Raw genomic sequence first — 15,531 nt, 5'->3', positions numbered from 1 at the left:
GGACCGGCCGGGTACCCCGCATTGTCTTCCCCATTCCCAAAAGGATTAAGAATGAGGTGACATTTCCGTCTTTCCACGTCCGCCGCCTGTGGTTCCCCTCTCTTCCCCCTTCCCTTCCCATTCACTCGACCATGTTTCCGTGTGTCCAGCTCCAGCAGCAGGATCAGGGGAGTCTGCCGCCAATTTGCTGCCGCACTACGGAGTAAGCCTCCCTTCCCAGGGACACGGCAAATGGACCTGGACACCGACCAAGGCGACTCCGGTGTCGGCATCGGCACCGGTAGCAACCGCAACGGCAATGCCATGGTGAATGGAATCCATCACCCCGGCGTTCGCCGCCATTCCCACTCACACCATAATGAAGGAGGAGGAGTAGGAAGTCTTGGTAATCACAGTCACGGCAATGGTAGCAAACACAGCAACGGCAATGGAAACGCATCGTCAAGCGGCAACGGAACCGGGAACGGCCGTCACGGCAGCACCAGCAGCAGCAGCATTCATGTTCACAATGAGAACGGCAACGGCAATGGCACAGGAAATCACAACCAGCAGCTGGCATCTCCGCCGCTCACGAATCCGTCGAATCCAACTCCACTGACGGAGAGCGGAAGACGTCGTCGGCACCGCGACAAGGAGCGCGTCCGCGTCACCCGCGCCTGCGACAGGTGCAAGAAGCGCAAGATCCGCTGCACGGGCATCCAGCCCTGCGAGTTGTGCATCCGCACCGAGTCCCACTGCACCTACAACGCGTCTTATGCACGGGGTCGTCAGCCGCCCGTGGCCACTCGGGAGGATGTCGCCCGAATGGACCTCGATGGCCTCGACGTCTCCGTGTCGGACCATCCCAACGCTGCTGCTGCCGCTGTTGCTGGTGAAGATGCGTTGATGGGCTCTTCCATCGTCGTGGACGTCTCTGACCCCGGTGATACTGACCATCAAGACGAGACCATCATGAACGGCACGAGTCTGGCCGTTGTTGGCAGCGTCGGCCCCGGAACCGCTGAGCCTCCTTCTCGGGCCTCTCCTGAACCTACTCAGACGGATCTCCAAGGCCATTATGTCGGTCCCTCATCCGGTGTCTCATTCCTCTTGAGAGTCCAGAAACGCCTTCACCAAGCCGTTTCCTTCTCACAAGCCTCCTCCATCTTCACCTTTGGCGATGCACCGCTCCCAGACTTTGACCCCAGCGGCGCCTTCTGCGTCCTGTTGTCCAAGGAAGAAGCCACGACACTCTTGAAGAGATACTTTGAGTTCGCCGTACCAACCCACCGCTTCCTGCATCGCCCCACGGTGGAAGGCTGGCTGGAAGAGTTCTATGACACCATGGGTGCCATGAAGAGCCAGGAGGACGCACCAGCCCGGAGAGCCCTGCTATTTATGGTGTTTGCTCAGGCGCAGGAGTACATGGGCACCACACACTCGCGTGAGAACGCAGACGCGAGGTAAGTTTGTTACAGCCCGCCGCGGAGGATACGTCTTCCGTCCCATGTCATTTTGCACCGTCGTCGTCGCATGTCAATATCCGTCTCTGCAAGGACTAACACATGAGGACCAGCGCTCGATACTTCTTGGCTGCAGATCACCAGCTCTCCAAAGAGAGAGGCGCCGTCCGCCTGACCAGCGTCCAGGCCCGGCTATGCCAGTGCTTCTGGCTGCTGTCACAGTCTCGCATTAACCACTGCTGGAGCTTATTCGGCACCGCAGGACACCTTGCTCTCGCCATTGGTCTGAATCGTAACAGGCATGCGGACCCGGCCGGGGGATACAACTACATTGAGCTCGAGTGTCGCCGTCGCACGTTTTGGTGCGCTTACAGTCTCGATAACTATCTCAGTGCCGCACTTGGACGTCCACGAACGTTCCATGATGAGGACATTGATCAGGAACTCCCATCCTGTTCAGAAGACGCGGATCTCCATGCAGACCATATCACACCACGTATGGGCCGGGGCCAGTCACTCATGCTGGCTCCGGTGGCTCATGTCAAGTAAGTGATCCCTCACATTCCCTCTCTCGTTCATGGTACTGATATCAGTCCAGGCTCTCACGGATAGTGAGCATGATCTTGCGTGACCTCTACTCCATACGACCGTCGTCGTTCTCAAACAGATGTGCTCTGGCGGCGAAATATTCTCAAAATCTGAAGCACTGGAGGGCTGAAATGTCGCAGTTCTTAGATGATGGCGTCAACACGGCATTACTCATTCCCATCTTCCAACGGCAACGCAACGTGTTGAACTTGGCGTACTGGCATGCCATGATTCTCACGCATAGGCCCTTTTTGCTGAGCAACTTTGCCCGCTTACAACGAAACGGCAAAAGTCGTCGGAAGAGTGTACCTCACAAGGACCAAACAGAAGAAAGCGTCAACGCCTGTCTCGACGCGGCCATGCACGTTGTCGACACCGTCAATGATCTCATCCAGGCAGGGCAGCTATTCCGTGCGTTCTGGGTAAGTCCTCACCAACACTCTGCATCGAACTGCCCCTGCTAACTCTGAGCCTCCCGTAGTTCACTTCCTACTTTGCCTTCTCAGCCGTCGTTGTTCTCTATGTATATACCATCCAGCAACGAACAGCCCCTACAGAGGCATGGCAGGCTTATTTTAACGCGGCATGTCGCTGCCAGACGCAACTAGCCTCGCTTGCCGATAACGAGTCGACCCTGGCCGCGCGATACTGTCTCGTGCTTGAGGAATTGAGAACCGAGGCGCTTCGACAGACCGAGCGGCACCAGAGCCCGGCCGTGACCCATCAGACGGGACAAAATGGCGGACAGATTTCCCGCGCCGCTATCGTTGCTGGTGGGAACGAAGATGTCCAGCCGCAGCATGAGCAGCATCACCTGGCCAATCTCAACTTCCCCGATGTGGGACATGCAGACGAGTTTGTTGGGTTTGATGCGAGCCCAAGCAGCTCTTTGGCTGATATGACGAGCTGGGGCCAATTTGACTCCATGGTATGTTACAATCCCATAACGCGAGGCACATTCTCCTTGTCAGCGTATTGATATTTGTGTTAGGTCACTTCTGGGTTTGGAGGACTCGAAGCTTTACTCAATGATGACTCCCTACGATTCTAACGACTATTGCTTACCAATTTGCTCAAGTTTGGATCCGGGCCAACATGTCAGCTATTTTTATTGCATCTCGCAATCCCTGCGGCGTCCAGGAATGCATGGAGTTCATTCTTGCTTCTCCCACTGCCATAGTACTTTGTAGTTTAACCTGATGACTTGCGATCAAAGTCTCACAACTATGCAATGTCTGTTCATGAAGTACGTTTATACAAAACACTGCCACCTACAAGCAACCGTACAATCTACGAAAGAGCTGCTTGAAGCCCCTCGAGAATAGCCAAGACGCCCTCGGCACCCGGGTCCGGCACCTTACCCCAGGCAGACTCCTCAACGTAAACCGCCCGACCAAGAGAAGCCGCCATACCCTTGGTAGCCTCAACTCCCCTCCTCGCAGCCTCAACCGCATCACCCACGCTCCCGGAACTCTCCAACGTCCTCACAAACGGCTCCAGTGCATCAATCAGCGTCCTGTCCCCTTGCCGAGCCGGCGTAGCCTGCTGCAGCGTCTCCAGGGCTCCGACAGCAACCTTGGTCCACGCCTGCTGGTCTAGCACGCCCGCGCTGGCCTTGCGTAGCTCCGAGGCCAGCGCCGCGAAGAAGATGCTGTAGATGGCGCCCGAGGTGCCGTCCATGTTGTCCTCGATGACGTTTGTGAGGTCGATGGCCGTGCGGACGGCGTCGTCGCTGACGGAGGATAACTCGGCGTACTTTTGGACGGCTTTTGCGCCGCGGGCGAGGGTCACACCGCAGTCGCCGTCGCCTACTTGGGTGTCGTGGGCTGTGATTTGGGGTTCGGCGTCGTTGATTCTCTTTGCGGCCTCGGAAACGACCTTTTTGAAGGTTTCTACGTTGACTAAATGGGGGAAGCAACTCTGGTCAGCAAACGAGGCTCTTCAGGTGCAATCCCGAGGGTTTGAGACTTACGTTGCACGCCGCTCTTGGTAGCATCCTCAGAATCGTGTCCTGAGTCGCTGCTCTCAACAAGACGCTGCTTCACATCTCCGCTGGTCTCATCACGTGGCGAGTATGCCCAGCCGATGGCATTTGTGCTGGCGTCGATGTGCTTCAGAATCTCGGGGTTGGCTTTGAGCAGAGTGATGCTGAAGCCAGGTCCGTTCAGACTCGTCATGTAAGTGCCAGAAATGACGCGGGCAAGCTTAATTCCTCGGCCAGCTGCATATTGTTAGTATGGCATTCGAAGGCTGTTCAATCGCCTTCTTTCTGATGGCTTTAACTTACTCAGAGCATTTGTGACCTTCGCCGTGATGCCACCAAATTCAAGCGGCGAGACACCACCCAGGTTATTAACCAGAAGAACGACGTCCTTGGCGTCAGAGAAGTCGACGTATGCCCTATCCGAATCATTGGTATCGAGAAGCTGTGTAAGCATGGAATCAATGAGCTGAGAAAGCTGCGGCCGAGGCTTCAACACCTGGCATCCAGGCTCGTTATGAATACCCATGCCCAACTCAACCTGGTCCTCAGTCGATGCAGCAGCAGCCTCACGACCAGGGATATGAACATGCTCCAACGACGCGCCAACAGTCACCAAGCTCTCCGTCACCGTCTTGCCCAACTTAACCACATCCGCCAGCGACGCGCCCGTCTCCTTGTACGCTCCCAAGATCTTGTGTACGAGAATGGTGCCAGCCAACCCGCGCCGCCCGACCTTGCCACTCTTCTTGCGGCCAACGGAGACGTCGTCGCCCACAATTAGAACCTCGACAGGCACGCCGAGCTGAGCTTTGGCCTTCTCGGCGGCGAGATGGAAGTGAAAGACGTCGCCGGTGTAGTTCTTGATGATGAGAAGAACGCCGGCGGGGCTAGCTACGCGGCTGATACCTGAGAGGATCTGCGCGACGCTGGGTGAGGCGAAGATGGAGCCTGAGACAGCGGCCGTGAGCATGCCGTCGCCGACGAAGCCTGCGTGGGCGGGCTCGTGGCCTGCGCCGCCTCCGGAGAGGAGGGAGACGTGTTTGGGATCATTCTTTGTGAGCCAGAGTGCTGTTGATCTGAGGTTAGTCCTACCGCTTACTCTGTTTCTCAATGCTGGTAGTGACTATCTGGGAATAACGTCTCACTCACTCTTCTTTGACTTGTCCAAAGTCAGGCCAGCACTTTGCAGCACCAAACTCTCGAGGGCATCGAGAACAAGGTCCTCTGCTTCATCGTAGAAGTGTTTCGACATATTGACACAGGCTATAATTGGAGAATCCTTTCAAAATATTCACACGAAATCGTTTCAATCTTCCTTCAAACGTCTAAAAACTATCGTCTCATGGACATCTCTCATAATAAACGTCCCTCTTTACCCCGCCATAGGAAACACCCTCACGCAGAATCGTCCGACACCCCGCGTCTCCCCCGCGTGTTCCTCCCCTTGGCAGTCCTCCTCCGAGTCTCTCCAAGGGCTCAAAACCCATGTAATTCCCGTCAGTCGGATATACTACAATCCCGTCACGAAGCAAACAAGGTAACGATGGAAACGACGGACATCCCACCGGCCGGCAGCCTCTCACCGGAGAAGTGGTCCGTGCATCCCGGGCTGTTTGCCGTTGATGCTTTTCCGTATCCCCTCACCTTGTGTAAGTGGCTTTTCCGTCCCGGTTGTCTCGGCACGCCCAACTTGTGACCTTGCCGCTGCACTGGCTAGGCCACTGAGATGGTAAGGTAACGGATGGCTGCGTCTGCGGTTCTCGCCACTATGAGGGGTGGGAAAAGGGACCAGAATATGGAAGAACGGGAATACGGTCATACGGTAGTAGGAAAAAGAAGGCTGGAATGGAGGGTACGGTGGGCGATCGAGCTCAGTGGACGGACGGAACTGCTAGAGAAGAGAAACCCGGCCTGTTCATGCATGGATATCTGGTTGCGGGTGTGGTCTAGACGGGACTAGTTTGGATGAAAGGATGATTAAGATGATAGGCTTTCCAGATCTTTTCTAAAAGAACATCTCATATCACTGCTTACTGGCGGATGAATTAATCAACTACTTGTCTTGACATCTGGGAATGATTCTATTAAGCGGTGTACTCGCTCAAAGTCAAGCTTCCTTCGTCCTTTTTTCCACACATCTTTGATAACCTCACTCGTTGCTTATACCCATCCATTACCACCGCCCAAATCGTGGCGTCCTCTTCAACATGGCTATCCACACGGAAGGCGTGATTCCGCGGTCAATCCTTACGTCAGAGAAGCCCACTGTCGAGATCGTGGAGACTGTCAAGCCTATTGAGCTCAAGACCGTCACCGACTTGCTTCTGAAGCGCGTGGACGAGGCACCAGATGTCGATGTCTTGGCCTACCCCGCTACGGCGCGCGGCAGAGACGACTATGTCAACTACACGGCCAAGGACCTCGATCGCTTCGCCGACGAGGCTGCGCGCAAGTATGCCCAGGCCGGTCTTCTTCCAGAGGTATGTACCATAGCTCACCGAGGCACCCCTCTCATCGAGCAACCTCCTAGTCGATGTAGAGGAACACGCCGACTTACAACGACCAGAACCCTTCATCAAACCAAGCAGAGGTTGTTGCCCTCCTAGCAAACTCGGACATCAACTATGTCGTCTCCATGTTCGCCCTCTCGAGAATGGGCTTCGCCGTGCTCTACCTCTCAACACGTCTCTCCCCAGAGGCCTACGCCAACCTCCTCAAGAAGACAAGCTGCAGTAGAATCGTCATCTCAGAGCGGTACAGCGACATGGCGGCCCAGATCAACGCTGAGTCACCCATCACCACGTTCAGCATCCTCGACAAGGCCGACTACGACCTCCCGAGCCCCTCAGGCGACCGCTTCCCCGTCTTTACGCATCCCGACGCAGGCAAGCGCATCTCCTTCATCGTGCACTCGTCTGGGTCGACCGGTCTGCCCAAGCCCATCTTCCAGACGCACGCGGCGTGTATCTCCAACTACTCCAGCGGCATTCCCTACCGCGCGTTCTTGACGCTGCCACTTTTCCACAACCACGGAATCTCGACCCTGTTCCGTGCCATTGTTGCTGGTCACAGAATCGCCATCTATAACGCCAACTTGCCCCTTTCGGGAACCACGCTGGTTAAGGCCATGAACGCCACGGAGCCTGGCAGTTTGCACTGCGTGCCCTATGCTCTTAAGCTTCTTGCGGAGACAGAGGGAGGTATCGAGGCGCTACAGAGACTCAAGCTTGTGCTGTACGGTGGCAGTAGTTGCCCCGATGACTTGGGTGATCGACTCGTTGAGGCGGGCGTGTACCTCGTCGGGCACTATGGAGCGTGAGTTATCTCCACTCCCGGTCAGCCTGAATCTTACTGACTTTGACACAGTACCGAGATGGGCCAGCTCATGACCTCGTTCCGTGAGCCTGGGGACAAGTACTGGAACTACATGCGGCCCTTGGCATCAGCCAAGCCGTGGCTGCGCATGATTCCCATCGCAGGCGACGTCCATGAGTGCGTCGTTCTCGACGGTCTTCCCTCAAAAGTCATGTCCAACTCGGACGACCCGGCTCCCAACTCCTACCGCACCCGCGATACCTTTGTTCCCCATCCCACGATCCCAGACGCCTGGAGGTACCTCGGCCGTCTTGACGACCGTGTAACCTTGGTGAATGGCGAGAAAGTCCTGCCCATCCCCTACGAGAACCACATTCGTGAGCATGAACTGGTCCAAGAAGTCGTCGTCTTCGGCGTCGACAAATCCATCCCCGGTCTCGTTATCATCCCCAGCGAGAACGCAAAGGATCTCTCAAAGGCCGACATTCTTAAGACCCTAAGCCCTGTCATCGAAGAAGCCAACGCCCGTGCCGAGGCCTTTGGCCGCGTCTCGCCAGAGATGATTGAAGTGGTAGACATTGGCACAGAGTACCCCCGCACCGACAAGGGCACCGTCATCCGCGCCGCCTTCTACAAGCAGTTCGCAGACCTCATCGAAGACGTCTACAGGCGCTTCGAGGCGCCCAAAGACGACGTCGCCGGTGGCGAGCTCCTGACTCTCGACCTGCCCCAACTCCAAGACTACCTCCTCAACCTCTTCCGCTCGACGCTGGGCTTCTCCAAGGTCGAAAAGGATACCGACTTCTTCGAGGCCGGCGTTGACAGTCTCCAGGCCAGCACCGCGCGCGGCCACATCCAGCGCGGCGTCGACCTCGGCGGCAAGACTCTAGGCCAGAACGTCGTCTTTGAGTACCCCAACGTCCTCTCCTTGTCCAAGCACGTCTACGCCCTCCGCACGGGCGAATCTGTCGACGCCGAGGACGAGATCGAAGTGATGAAGAAGCTCATCGCAAAGTACTCTGACTTCTCCGAGCGCACGCCGGGCAACATCACCCCGGAAGGCGAAACCGTCGTCCTCACAGGCGCAACGGGCTCCCTCGGCGCACATCTTCTCGCCCAAGTCGTCCGCCAACCCTACGTGAAAGCAGTCTACTGCCTCGCGCGCGCCGACTCGCCAGAGGAAGCCGAGTCCCGCGTCCTCGCCTCCCTGACACCCAAGGGCCTCAGCCTCTCTGAAGTAGACAAGGCGAAAGTGCGCTACCTGCCGACGAATCTCGGCCTCCCGGACCTAGGCCTCCCCGCGGATGCCGCCGCCGAGCTCCGCAGGTCCCTGACGACGGTGATCCACTCGGCCTGGGCCGTCAACTTCAACCTCGGCGTCGCGAGTTTCGAGGCGCAGCACATTCGCGGCGTGCACAACCTGCTCAACTTCTGCCTCAGCACTGAAACGGTCGCGCCCGCAAGGTTGTTCTTCTGCTCGTCCATCTCGGCGGCGGCCGGCACGCCTATCCCCGCGAGAGTGAAGGAGACGTACGTTGAGAACCTGGAACACGCGCAGAACATGGGTTATGCCCGGTCCAAGGTCGTCACAGAGCACATTGTCAAGGCTGCGGCGACCAAGACGGGTATGACGGCGAGGGTTCTGAGATTGGGTCAGATTGTGGGCGACTCCGAGGGCGGCGTGTGGAATCAGACGGAGGCTATTCCGTTGATGATTCGCAGTGCAAAGGTTATCAAGGCGTTGCCTGCCCTGGAAGAGGTAAGCTTTCCCTCCACTAGATGACGAGAGATCATGAGAAGTGAACCAAGTGCTAACCAAGAATCTCTCACAGACCCCCTCATGGATGCCAGCAGATAAGATGGCCCTCGCCGTCCTCGAACTCGCACGCCTCACCGGCCCACGCTGCACATCCTGCGGCGCACCACCCTCTTCCCCCGACGACGCGGACCTGGACCTCGTCTACCAGGTCCAGAACCCGCACCTGTTCCACTGGACCTTCGACTTCCTGCGCGCCCTCCGCGACGCGGGGCTGGAGTTCCAGATCGTCTCGCAGCGCGAGTGGGTGCGCCGTCTGCGCGAGTCCGACCCGGACCCGGAGCGGAACCCGACGTACAAGTTGCTGGGATTTTTTGAGGACAAGTACGACAATGACAGACCCGGTCGTCAGGGACTCGTGTTTGAGACGGAGCGGACGGGCCAGAGGAGCGCTGCTGTCGGGGACGGGTGGGATGTTGTTGGGAGCGGGCTTGTTGAGAGGATGGTTAGGTGGATGGAGACGCAGTGGTGAGTTGGAAAGGGTGATATACCATGTGTGGACTCATTATTGGCGTTTGGCATTTGTAATAAGGCTTTTGAATTGTATGCTGTTGTCTGGATATCATGACCATAAGAGAAATTGAGCTACATACATCTCGATCAAATTTGCCCGCCGAAATGTTAGCACGATTCTGGTTTTCTATGTCATTACAGATCTTACAGTGAGGAGTTAATTCAGTTCAGGCATGGGAAGAGTTCAACATTGCAAACCTTACCCCAAGGAGATGGTCAGGAACGTTGGTGTTGGAGCAGTGAGTTCTCGAGGCCAGCCTATGCAGTAAGACACCTTCTCATAAGCGCTACAATCACAGTGATCCTCTTTCGCAGGAAGGTCTTGGAACGGATTCCCAGCCATGGTGCGCCACGAAGAGCGGTAAGGCGCATGCTACCTGAGGGATTCGGACATCCGAAAGCCACATCACCAACCTCGAAAGATTCAAAGGTCGTCTCCAATCCCCATCTTCCTCTTGACTTTCTCTCTCACGCAGCGATTCACGTATAGTCAATATTAGATATCGCAAGATCGAGAAGCCATGCATATACCTAGACTCGTAGCCCTGGGCGCAGCCCTTACGACAGCGGTCAAAGCCTTCACCCCGCTCAACATCACGGCGCTCTCAACCCGCGACGGCTACTCCGTCATCGAATGCTGGCAACTCACGTCCGTCCCCGTTGAAGCCCGCGCGGCTCTCAACTACGCCGTCGGCGGCGACCTGACGCGCGCAGAGTGGTCCATCATACAGCCCAGGACGACGGTCGGAGAGGCCTGGGCGCCGGCTGTGCAGTGAGTGTTTTTCTTTCATTCCATGCCCCCCTCTCTCTCTGTGTAAATGAGAGGGATTTCCTTGTTCATGAGACGACCGAGCTTCATTCGCATGTCTTTGTTTTTGTTGAGCTGTTCTTCGAAACTTGATGGACAGGGAACAGGGAAGACTCGAACAGTGCAACCTGACGTCGACTTTCCTCGCTATCGAAACCTCAAGACTGACTTGATCCCCGTCATCTCCAGGCTGACAGTCATCCTCAACGGCCTAATCCGCATCACATCGCCAGCACCGGCAAGGAACGCGTCGCAGGCCACGCCGTCGCCCTCGTCACCAGGAGGCAGCAGTGGCGACGAAGCATCGGAAGCACGTCCGGCGCAGACGACGGCGTACATCCAGCCGGGCACGGTATCCTCGTCGCTCGTCATCGCGGCGGACTTGAAGAACGCGAGCGTGCACGCGGGGCACTTCACCGAGTTCCCCGGCGACGAGCCGACGGTGCTGGTGCAGGTGCCGTTTGCCGGGGACGCGGCGCCGGAGCATGCTGTTCTGGGAGAGGGGCCGTGTCAGAAGGGGAGTTGGGGCGCTGCGATGGGCGGTGGCATCTGACCGATGACTACATGTATAGAAAGAAAGACTTGTCTTTTGCTTGTGATGATGGCGTTCACTCGTGTCGTAGAATACTAGCACTACCTATGACCGTGTATGCAGCTTATGATCCGTCCCGAGGCCTTTTCGGACCAGCGGCACGCCTTCTTGAGATGACTGCCTTAGAGCGGAAGAAGTGAGCGCTATCTCAAGGAACAATGTCATGGCGCGAGAATTAGAGGCTCACGTTGGCCGACAATGAGACTGGGACTGGGACAGGTACGCAGAGGATGTGCAGGAAAACGTAATGGCTCAGGAAGCATGATTTTGGCCTGAGTCTAATAATGGGCACACGAGTGAGGCGGCAGGGAAGGGAAGCTCGGATTTGAACTGATTTAGGCTCACGGCTTTTGGGTCTTAGCCTTTGGTGCCTTGGTGCTTTACTTGGATCGCCGCTTGGTCGTGTTCGTGGACCGTGTGAGTGATGCATTAACGATGGCAAAAAAGTCATCCGAATTTCCCAAGTCTACAGACGACGGCGCGGCCGTTCAGTACGTGTGCTCACTTCACTCGGAATTGCGATCGACTTGGCATGCCGGGACATCCGCTGTTGGTAAAAAGAGCGTACGACACGTTGACATGAACTTAGAGATGAATCCTTCGGATAAGGAGATTCATCATTTGTTTGCGTCACGTTTTGTCCCTTCATCGGTCTTGTTTGGAGCACTTTGGCAGTTTGACTGCCAGATATGGGATCAATCGATCATAGTGCAAGAGTGATGGCGCGGACAGGTGATTTCGTGAAGGTCTTTTGCCTCGGGGACTGGATACAACGGCACGGCTGAGACAACAGCAATGGCCGAGGTCCCTTTCTGCGTCGCAAAGTTCGAACACAGTCTTCGTACTCTTGTGCTGCTGCGGTGTGACGAGGACTGGCGGCCAGGCCGTGAATCTGTGCGACTGTGCCATTCAGGGTCGACCGTCGAAGACAGAGGGACACAGCGCGAACATTCTCTGTCTTTTCCGCACGTCCAACAGAGAACGCGTGGATGGCCGAAGAGCAGACGGAATCACGAAGTGACAGAAATCAAATGCCCAGGCGGCAGCACCAGAACCTCGGGATGTGACAGTTACGTGACACACGCCTCGCAGGCTGTATCCGTAGCCTCCGACAATCTCGCAGCACGGCACGCACGGGTGATCTCGTGGCATGTTTGGCGTGGTAGCGCAGACTCACTGAAGCATTTCGGTAGGGTAACATTGGTGGTCAGCAACCAGAAACGAATTCGATATTCACAGTATAGCCTGTATAGGCAGATCTCGGCAGTGTACGGGAAAGGGAGGGCCCTAAAATTCCACGATTTGCTCATCTATCCGCACTTTATCCTTCTCTTTCCCGCCCCGCACGGGGAGGATAGGGTGCTGACAGCGATCATCCTGGTAGTGGTCCACGGGCGTGCTCGAAGAGGCATGCGGACCCGGCTGAGAGAGCCTTGGAGGGGTGGGATCGGGAGGGGGAGGGGAAAGATTGATCTCATCGGCGGGGGTCGGATGGGGGTCAGATAGGTCGAGTAGGGCAGACTTCGGACTCTGGAGTCTGCTGGAAGCAGTAGGGCCAGTTCCTCTGGAATGTGGAAAAAGCAACTCAACACGGGAGGCATCTCGGCAGCCTGTGATAATGGCGTCGACAATGTCTCTTTGCAGTGCGCTGGTGACACGCAGCCTTGGCAGCCACATGCTGTTGGTAATAGTTTGCATCGCCAGAACACACAGCAGCAGCACAGTAGTTAGTGGCAGGCTCAGCAGCAGAAGGATTCACGACAGCCAGTCGGAAATAGAACGCATGTCTCAAGACGGCAGGGCCAGGCGGCTGCGAAGTTCTGGCTGGCCCGGCCTGGTTCGCACAAGGCCGTTCAAGCCCAGTCTGGCCAGTCCAGTCCCAGTCGCAGTGAGCGTGACCTCGTGGTCTCGAGGATCATTGCCAGTTCTGGGACTGGTGGCTTCGTGAAGGAAGTGACTGAAGTCTGGGTGGGTGTGTATGGTCGATCGTAGGTGGCTGCGGTCCCGCGCTGGCGAATCCGTACGGAATTGGAGGGTCGGACGAAGAACGGAATCCAACGACCTGATCCAGATTGTAGGTTTGGATTTCCCCGGGTGATGATTGGTGTCGACGGGACCGTTTGGAAACTTTGCAGTTGTTTAATAAGGTTGGTCGGCATGGATATAGCTTCAACGTGCGGTGGCTGAGCAAAGCTGCGTGGGTTCACGGAGGACTCATGCGATCCTCTCATTCGCATTATTGAGGCTGGCCTGAAAGCTTCGCCCTTGTGTGAAGTATCTCTAGTAAGCATTTAGTGCCTAGAAAGATGAGGATGAGTGCCTGTCGTATCTCAGGCGCGCGAGATAGACGGCAATCTACCCATCCATCCATCCATCGATAATGAGATGGGATGGATGGATGGATTCATGTACGCGAGAAGCGAATCGCTGCCCACGGGGTCGGGTATGTACGATGACCGGTGGGTGACCTCCTCCTGGGTCGGCACGTCAGGTCGCAGCAGGCGCATACATATAGGTTGACGCGGTAGGCGATGATTGGGCCGGTGTGAATCAGGGACGATGCGACGGCGTCCAATCCAAAGGTCAATTGACTCCTGGAGTGGTGTGGTAGCAGAAGCCAAAGATGCGTGTGAGTGATGTATGAGGGTGTGAGGATGAGTCTGACATGTGAAAAGGAGATCAGGGACTGCCTGTCTCACTCTCAACCACTGAAGCACAGAGCAGAGCTATCAACTGCGCCGCGAATGACAAGGCCGCTGAATCCTGCAACGGAAATAGCACCCCCGTCCAATAATGTGAGGCTTGGGTAACGTGGTGATGGTCCTCTCGTCCGTCAAGAGAGGCGCTCCAGGGTCGAGATCAAGCTGGGAATGAACGACACTTGTGCTAGCTACCGTAGTCTCACACCAGATTTGCCTCTGCAGCTGTTGCGCATTCACTCATGTGACTATTTCCTTGACATTGATGTTCCCCTCTGTATGGTTCTGAGCAATGCGCATGTTGTTTTGGCTTGTGATACGTGATCCTCGCGATACCACCTTGTCGTCTCGTGAAGGCTACATAGTACCAGAGTAAGAGGTGCTTATATTGCCTTTTACGGAGAGACGCATGATGATTGGGGTGGATGAATGACAATCCTCATAATTCATTCGTTCATGCTCACTGGCATCGGACTCACTCACTTTCATTAAGCATTTAGCATTACAACCTTTTACCAAAGAGACCAGCCCTAATCAAGCCCTCCTTCGCAGGAGATTTCGCAATATTCTGCCCCTCCTTCACGAAAATCCCCAGGAAAGCAGAGCCAGCCCAAAAGGAGGGGTGAAGGCGCAACACAGTGACACACACGCACAACGTTCGACTCATTCTTCCACTCCGCACGCACACCACTTGCTCCGCCAAACTCCATGCCTGGACCTTGCCCGGCGCTCTAGCGACATCGGCGGTTGCGCGGGAAGAATCCCAGTGAGGGGCCGCCGTGGGAACTCTAGACTTTCTTGACATGGGGGAGAACCTTGCCGCCCTGCACGACCAGCCCACAGCGTCTCGCCTTGACTCTCTTTTTCAATCGTCCTTGGCCGTGAATGCACGCTCAGCCAACCCGCTCAGCCAACCCACTCAAAGCCAAGGGAGAGTCAAAACGTCGTACTTGTCACTGTCAAGAGTGAACGAAGCTAGCGGGTGGACCGAAACGTCGGAAGAAACGAAGCGAGACGGCTCGCTGGTTTGATTAATACAAACAAAACATCGATAGTCGCGCCAGCCGAGGACTGACGCCCAGCTTTTTCAGCTCTCGGCTCTTTCATTGTTCAGTAACAGCGTTCCTCGAAGAAAAAGAGCCGAACCTCATGCCGGCCGGGAGTGCCTCGTTCTCAGGTAGAGAAAGGGTACGGTATGCTCACTGACGTGACTTGACGAGATTCAAGGCCCGCCATCCCGTTCCCGCCCGTCAATTCACGCAGCAGACCGAAGCTAGAGAAGCATCGCCGCTGTCCTACTGTGTTAGTCGCCGCGGCTTAAACTCTCGGGCTGCTCTCCGGCCGTCTTAAGCTCTCAGGTCGTCTCTTCAATAGTGTGAATGAGCTAGCCCTCATTCCATCTCCACGAGCCGTCGAACAGCGCATCAAAGGTGGGGAGATATCAACACCACGCCGCCGGGCCATCCTCGTCTCGAAATGGAGGCTTTTCCGTCAGGCCTTTGAATGCCCTCTTTCAATCACACACACAAACACGCGTTCAGCACACATTCTTTCAGTGACTACAGTTCTCATCTCGTCTTCAGTTACTCCTTCTCCCGCATCGTTCATTCCCCTCAATCTTCTCATATCGATTCTCAACTCTGCCCATCTCATCCCACACGCGGCCACTCGTGCGTCACCGCTACTCCGACTGGGAGAGGCTTGGGAGGATTTAAGCCCCCTCCTCGGACGTTGTCGAGCTTTTCCTGCAACAACATCAGCGCTTTACGCAATT

At 56.0% G+C, this 15,531-nt stretch overlaps 4 protein-coding genes across 4 annotated transcripts; 3 read left to right on the top strand and 1 right to left on the bottom strand.

The window, feature by feature from the left end:
- Window positions 1–85: 85 nt before the first annotated feature.
- On the top strand, window positions 86–3,229 carry HER10_EVM0001310 (fungal specific transcription factor domain-containing protein). Its single transcript, XM_035471065.1, has 5 exons — window positions 86–1,442; window positions 1,556–1,987; window positions 2,041–2,452; window positions 2,512–2,958; window positions 3,022–3,229. The coding sequence occupies exons 1-5, from the start codon at window positions 232–234 to the stop codon at window positions 3,079–3,081; spliced, it is 2,562 nt and encodes an 853-aa protein (XP_035333711.1). The 5' UTR covers window positions 86–231; the 3' UTR covers window positions 3,082–3,229.
- Window positions 3,230–3,320: 91 nt separating this feature from the next.
- Window positions 3,321–5,266, bottom strand: HER10_EVM0003759 (dihydroxyacetone kinase; the record flags this gene model as incomplete). Its single annotated transcript, XM_035473423.1, has 4 exons — window positions 3,321–3,931; window positions 4,003–4,251; window positions 4,318–5,082; window positions 5,164–5,266. The coding sequence occupies 4 exons, from the start codon at window positions 5,264–5,266 to the stop codon at window positions 3,321–3,323; spliced, it is 1,728 nt and encodes a 575-aa protein (XP_035333873.1).
- Window positions 5,267–6,221: 955 nt separating this feature from the next.
- HER10_EVM0007699 (male sterility protein) lies at window positions 6,222–9,617 on the top strand (the record flags this gene model as incomplete). The annotated part of the gene is made up of 5 exons (XM_035477245.1): window positions 6,222–6,494; window positions 6,581–7,329; window positions 7,381–9,088; window positions 9,162–9,200; window positions 9,297–9,617. The coding sequence occupies 5 exons, from the start codon at window positions 6,222–6,224 to the stop codon at window positions 9,615–9,617; spliced, it is 3,090 nt and encodes a 1,029-aa protein (XP_035334135.1).
- Window positions 9,618–9,863: 246 nt separating this feature from the next.
- Window positions 9,864–11,563, top strand: HER10_EVM0003380 (uncharacterized protein). The gene is made up of 2 exons (XM_035473058.1): window positions 9,864–10,430; window positions 10,656–11,563. Exons 1-2 carry the CDS (start codon window positions 10,180–10,182, stop codon window positions 11,017–11,019), a joined length of 615 nt encoding a protein of 204 aa, XP_035333847.1. The 5' UTR covers window positions 9,864–10,179; the 3' UTR covers window positions 11,020–11,563.
- The last annotated feature ends 3,968 nt before the right edge of the window (window positions 11,564–15,531 follow it).

Source organism: Colletotrichum scovillei, assembly GCF_011075155.1.
Source record: "Colletotrichum scovillei strain TJNH1 chromosome Unknown Contig00005, whole genome shotgun sequence".
Lineage (NCBI taxonomy): Eukaryota > Fungi > Ascomycota > Sordariomycetes > Glomerellales > Glomerellaceae > Colletotrichum > Colletotrichum scovillei.
This window is presented reverse-complemented; position numbering and strand designations above follow the sequence as displayed.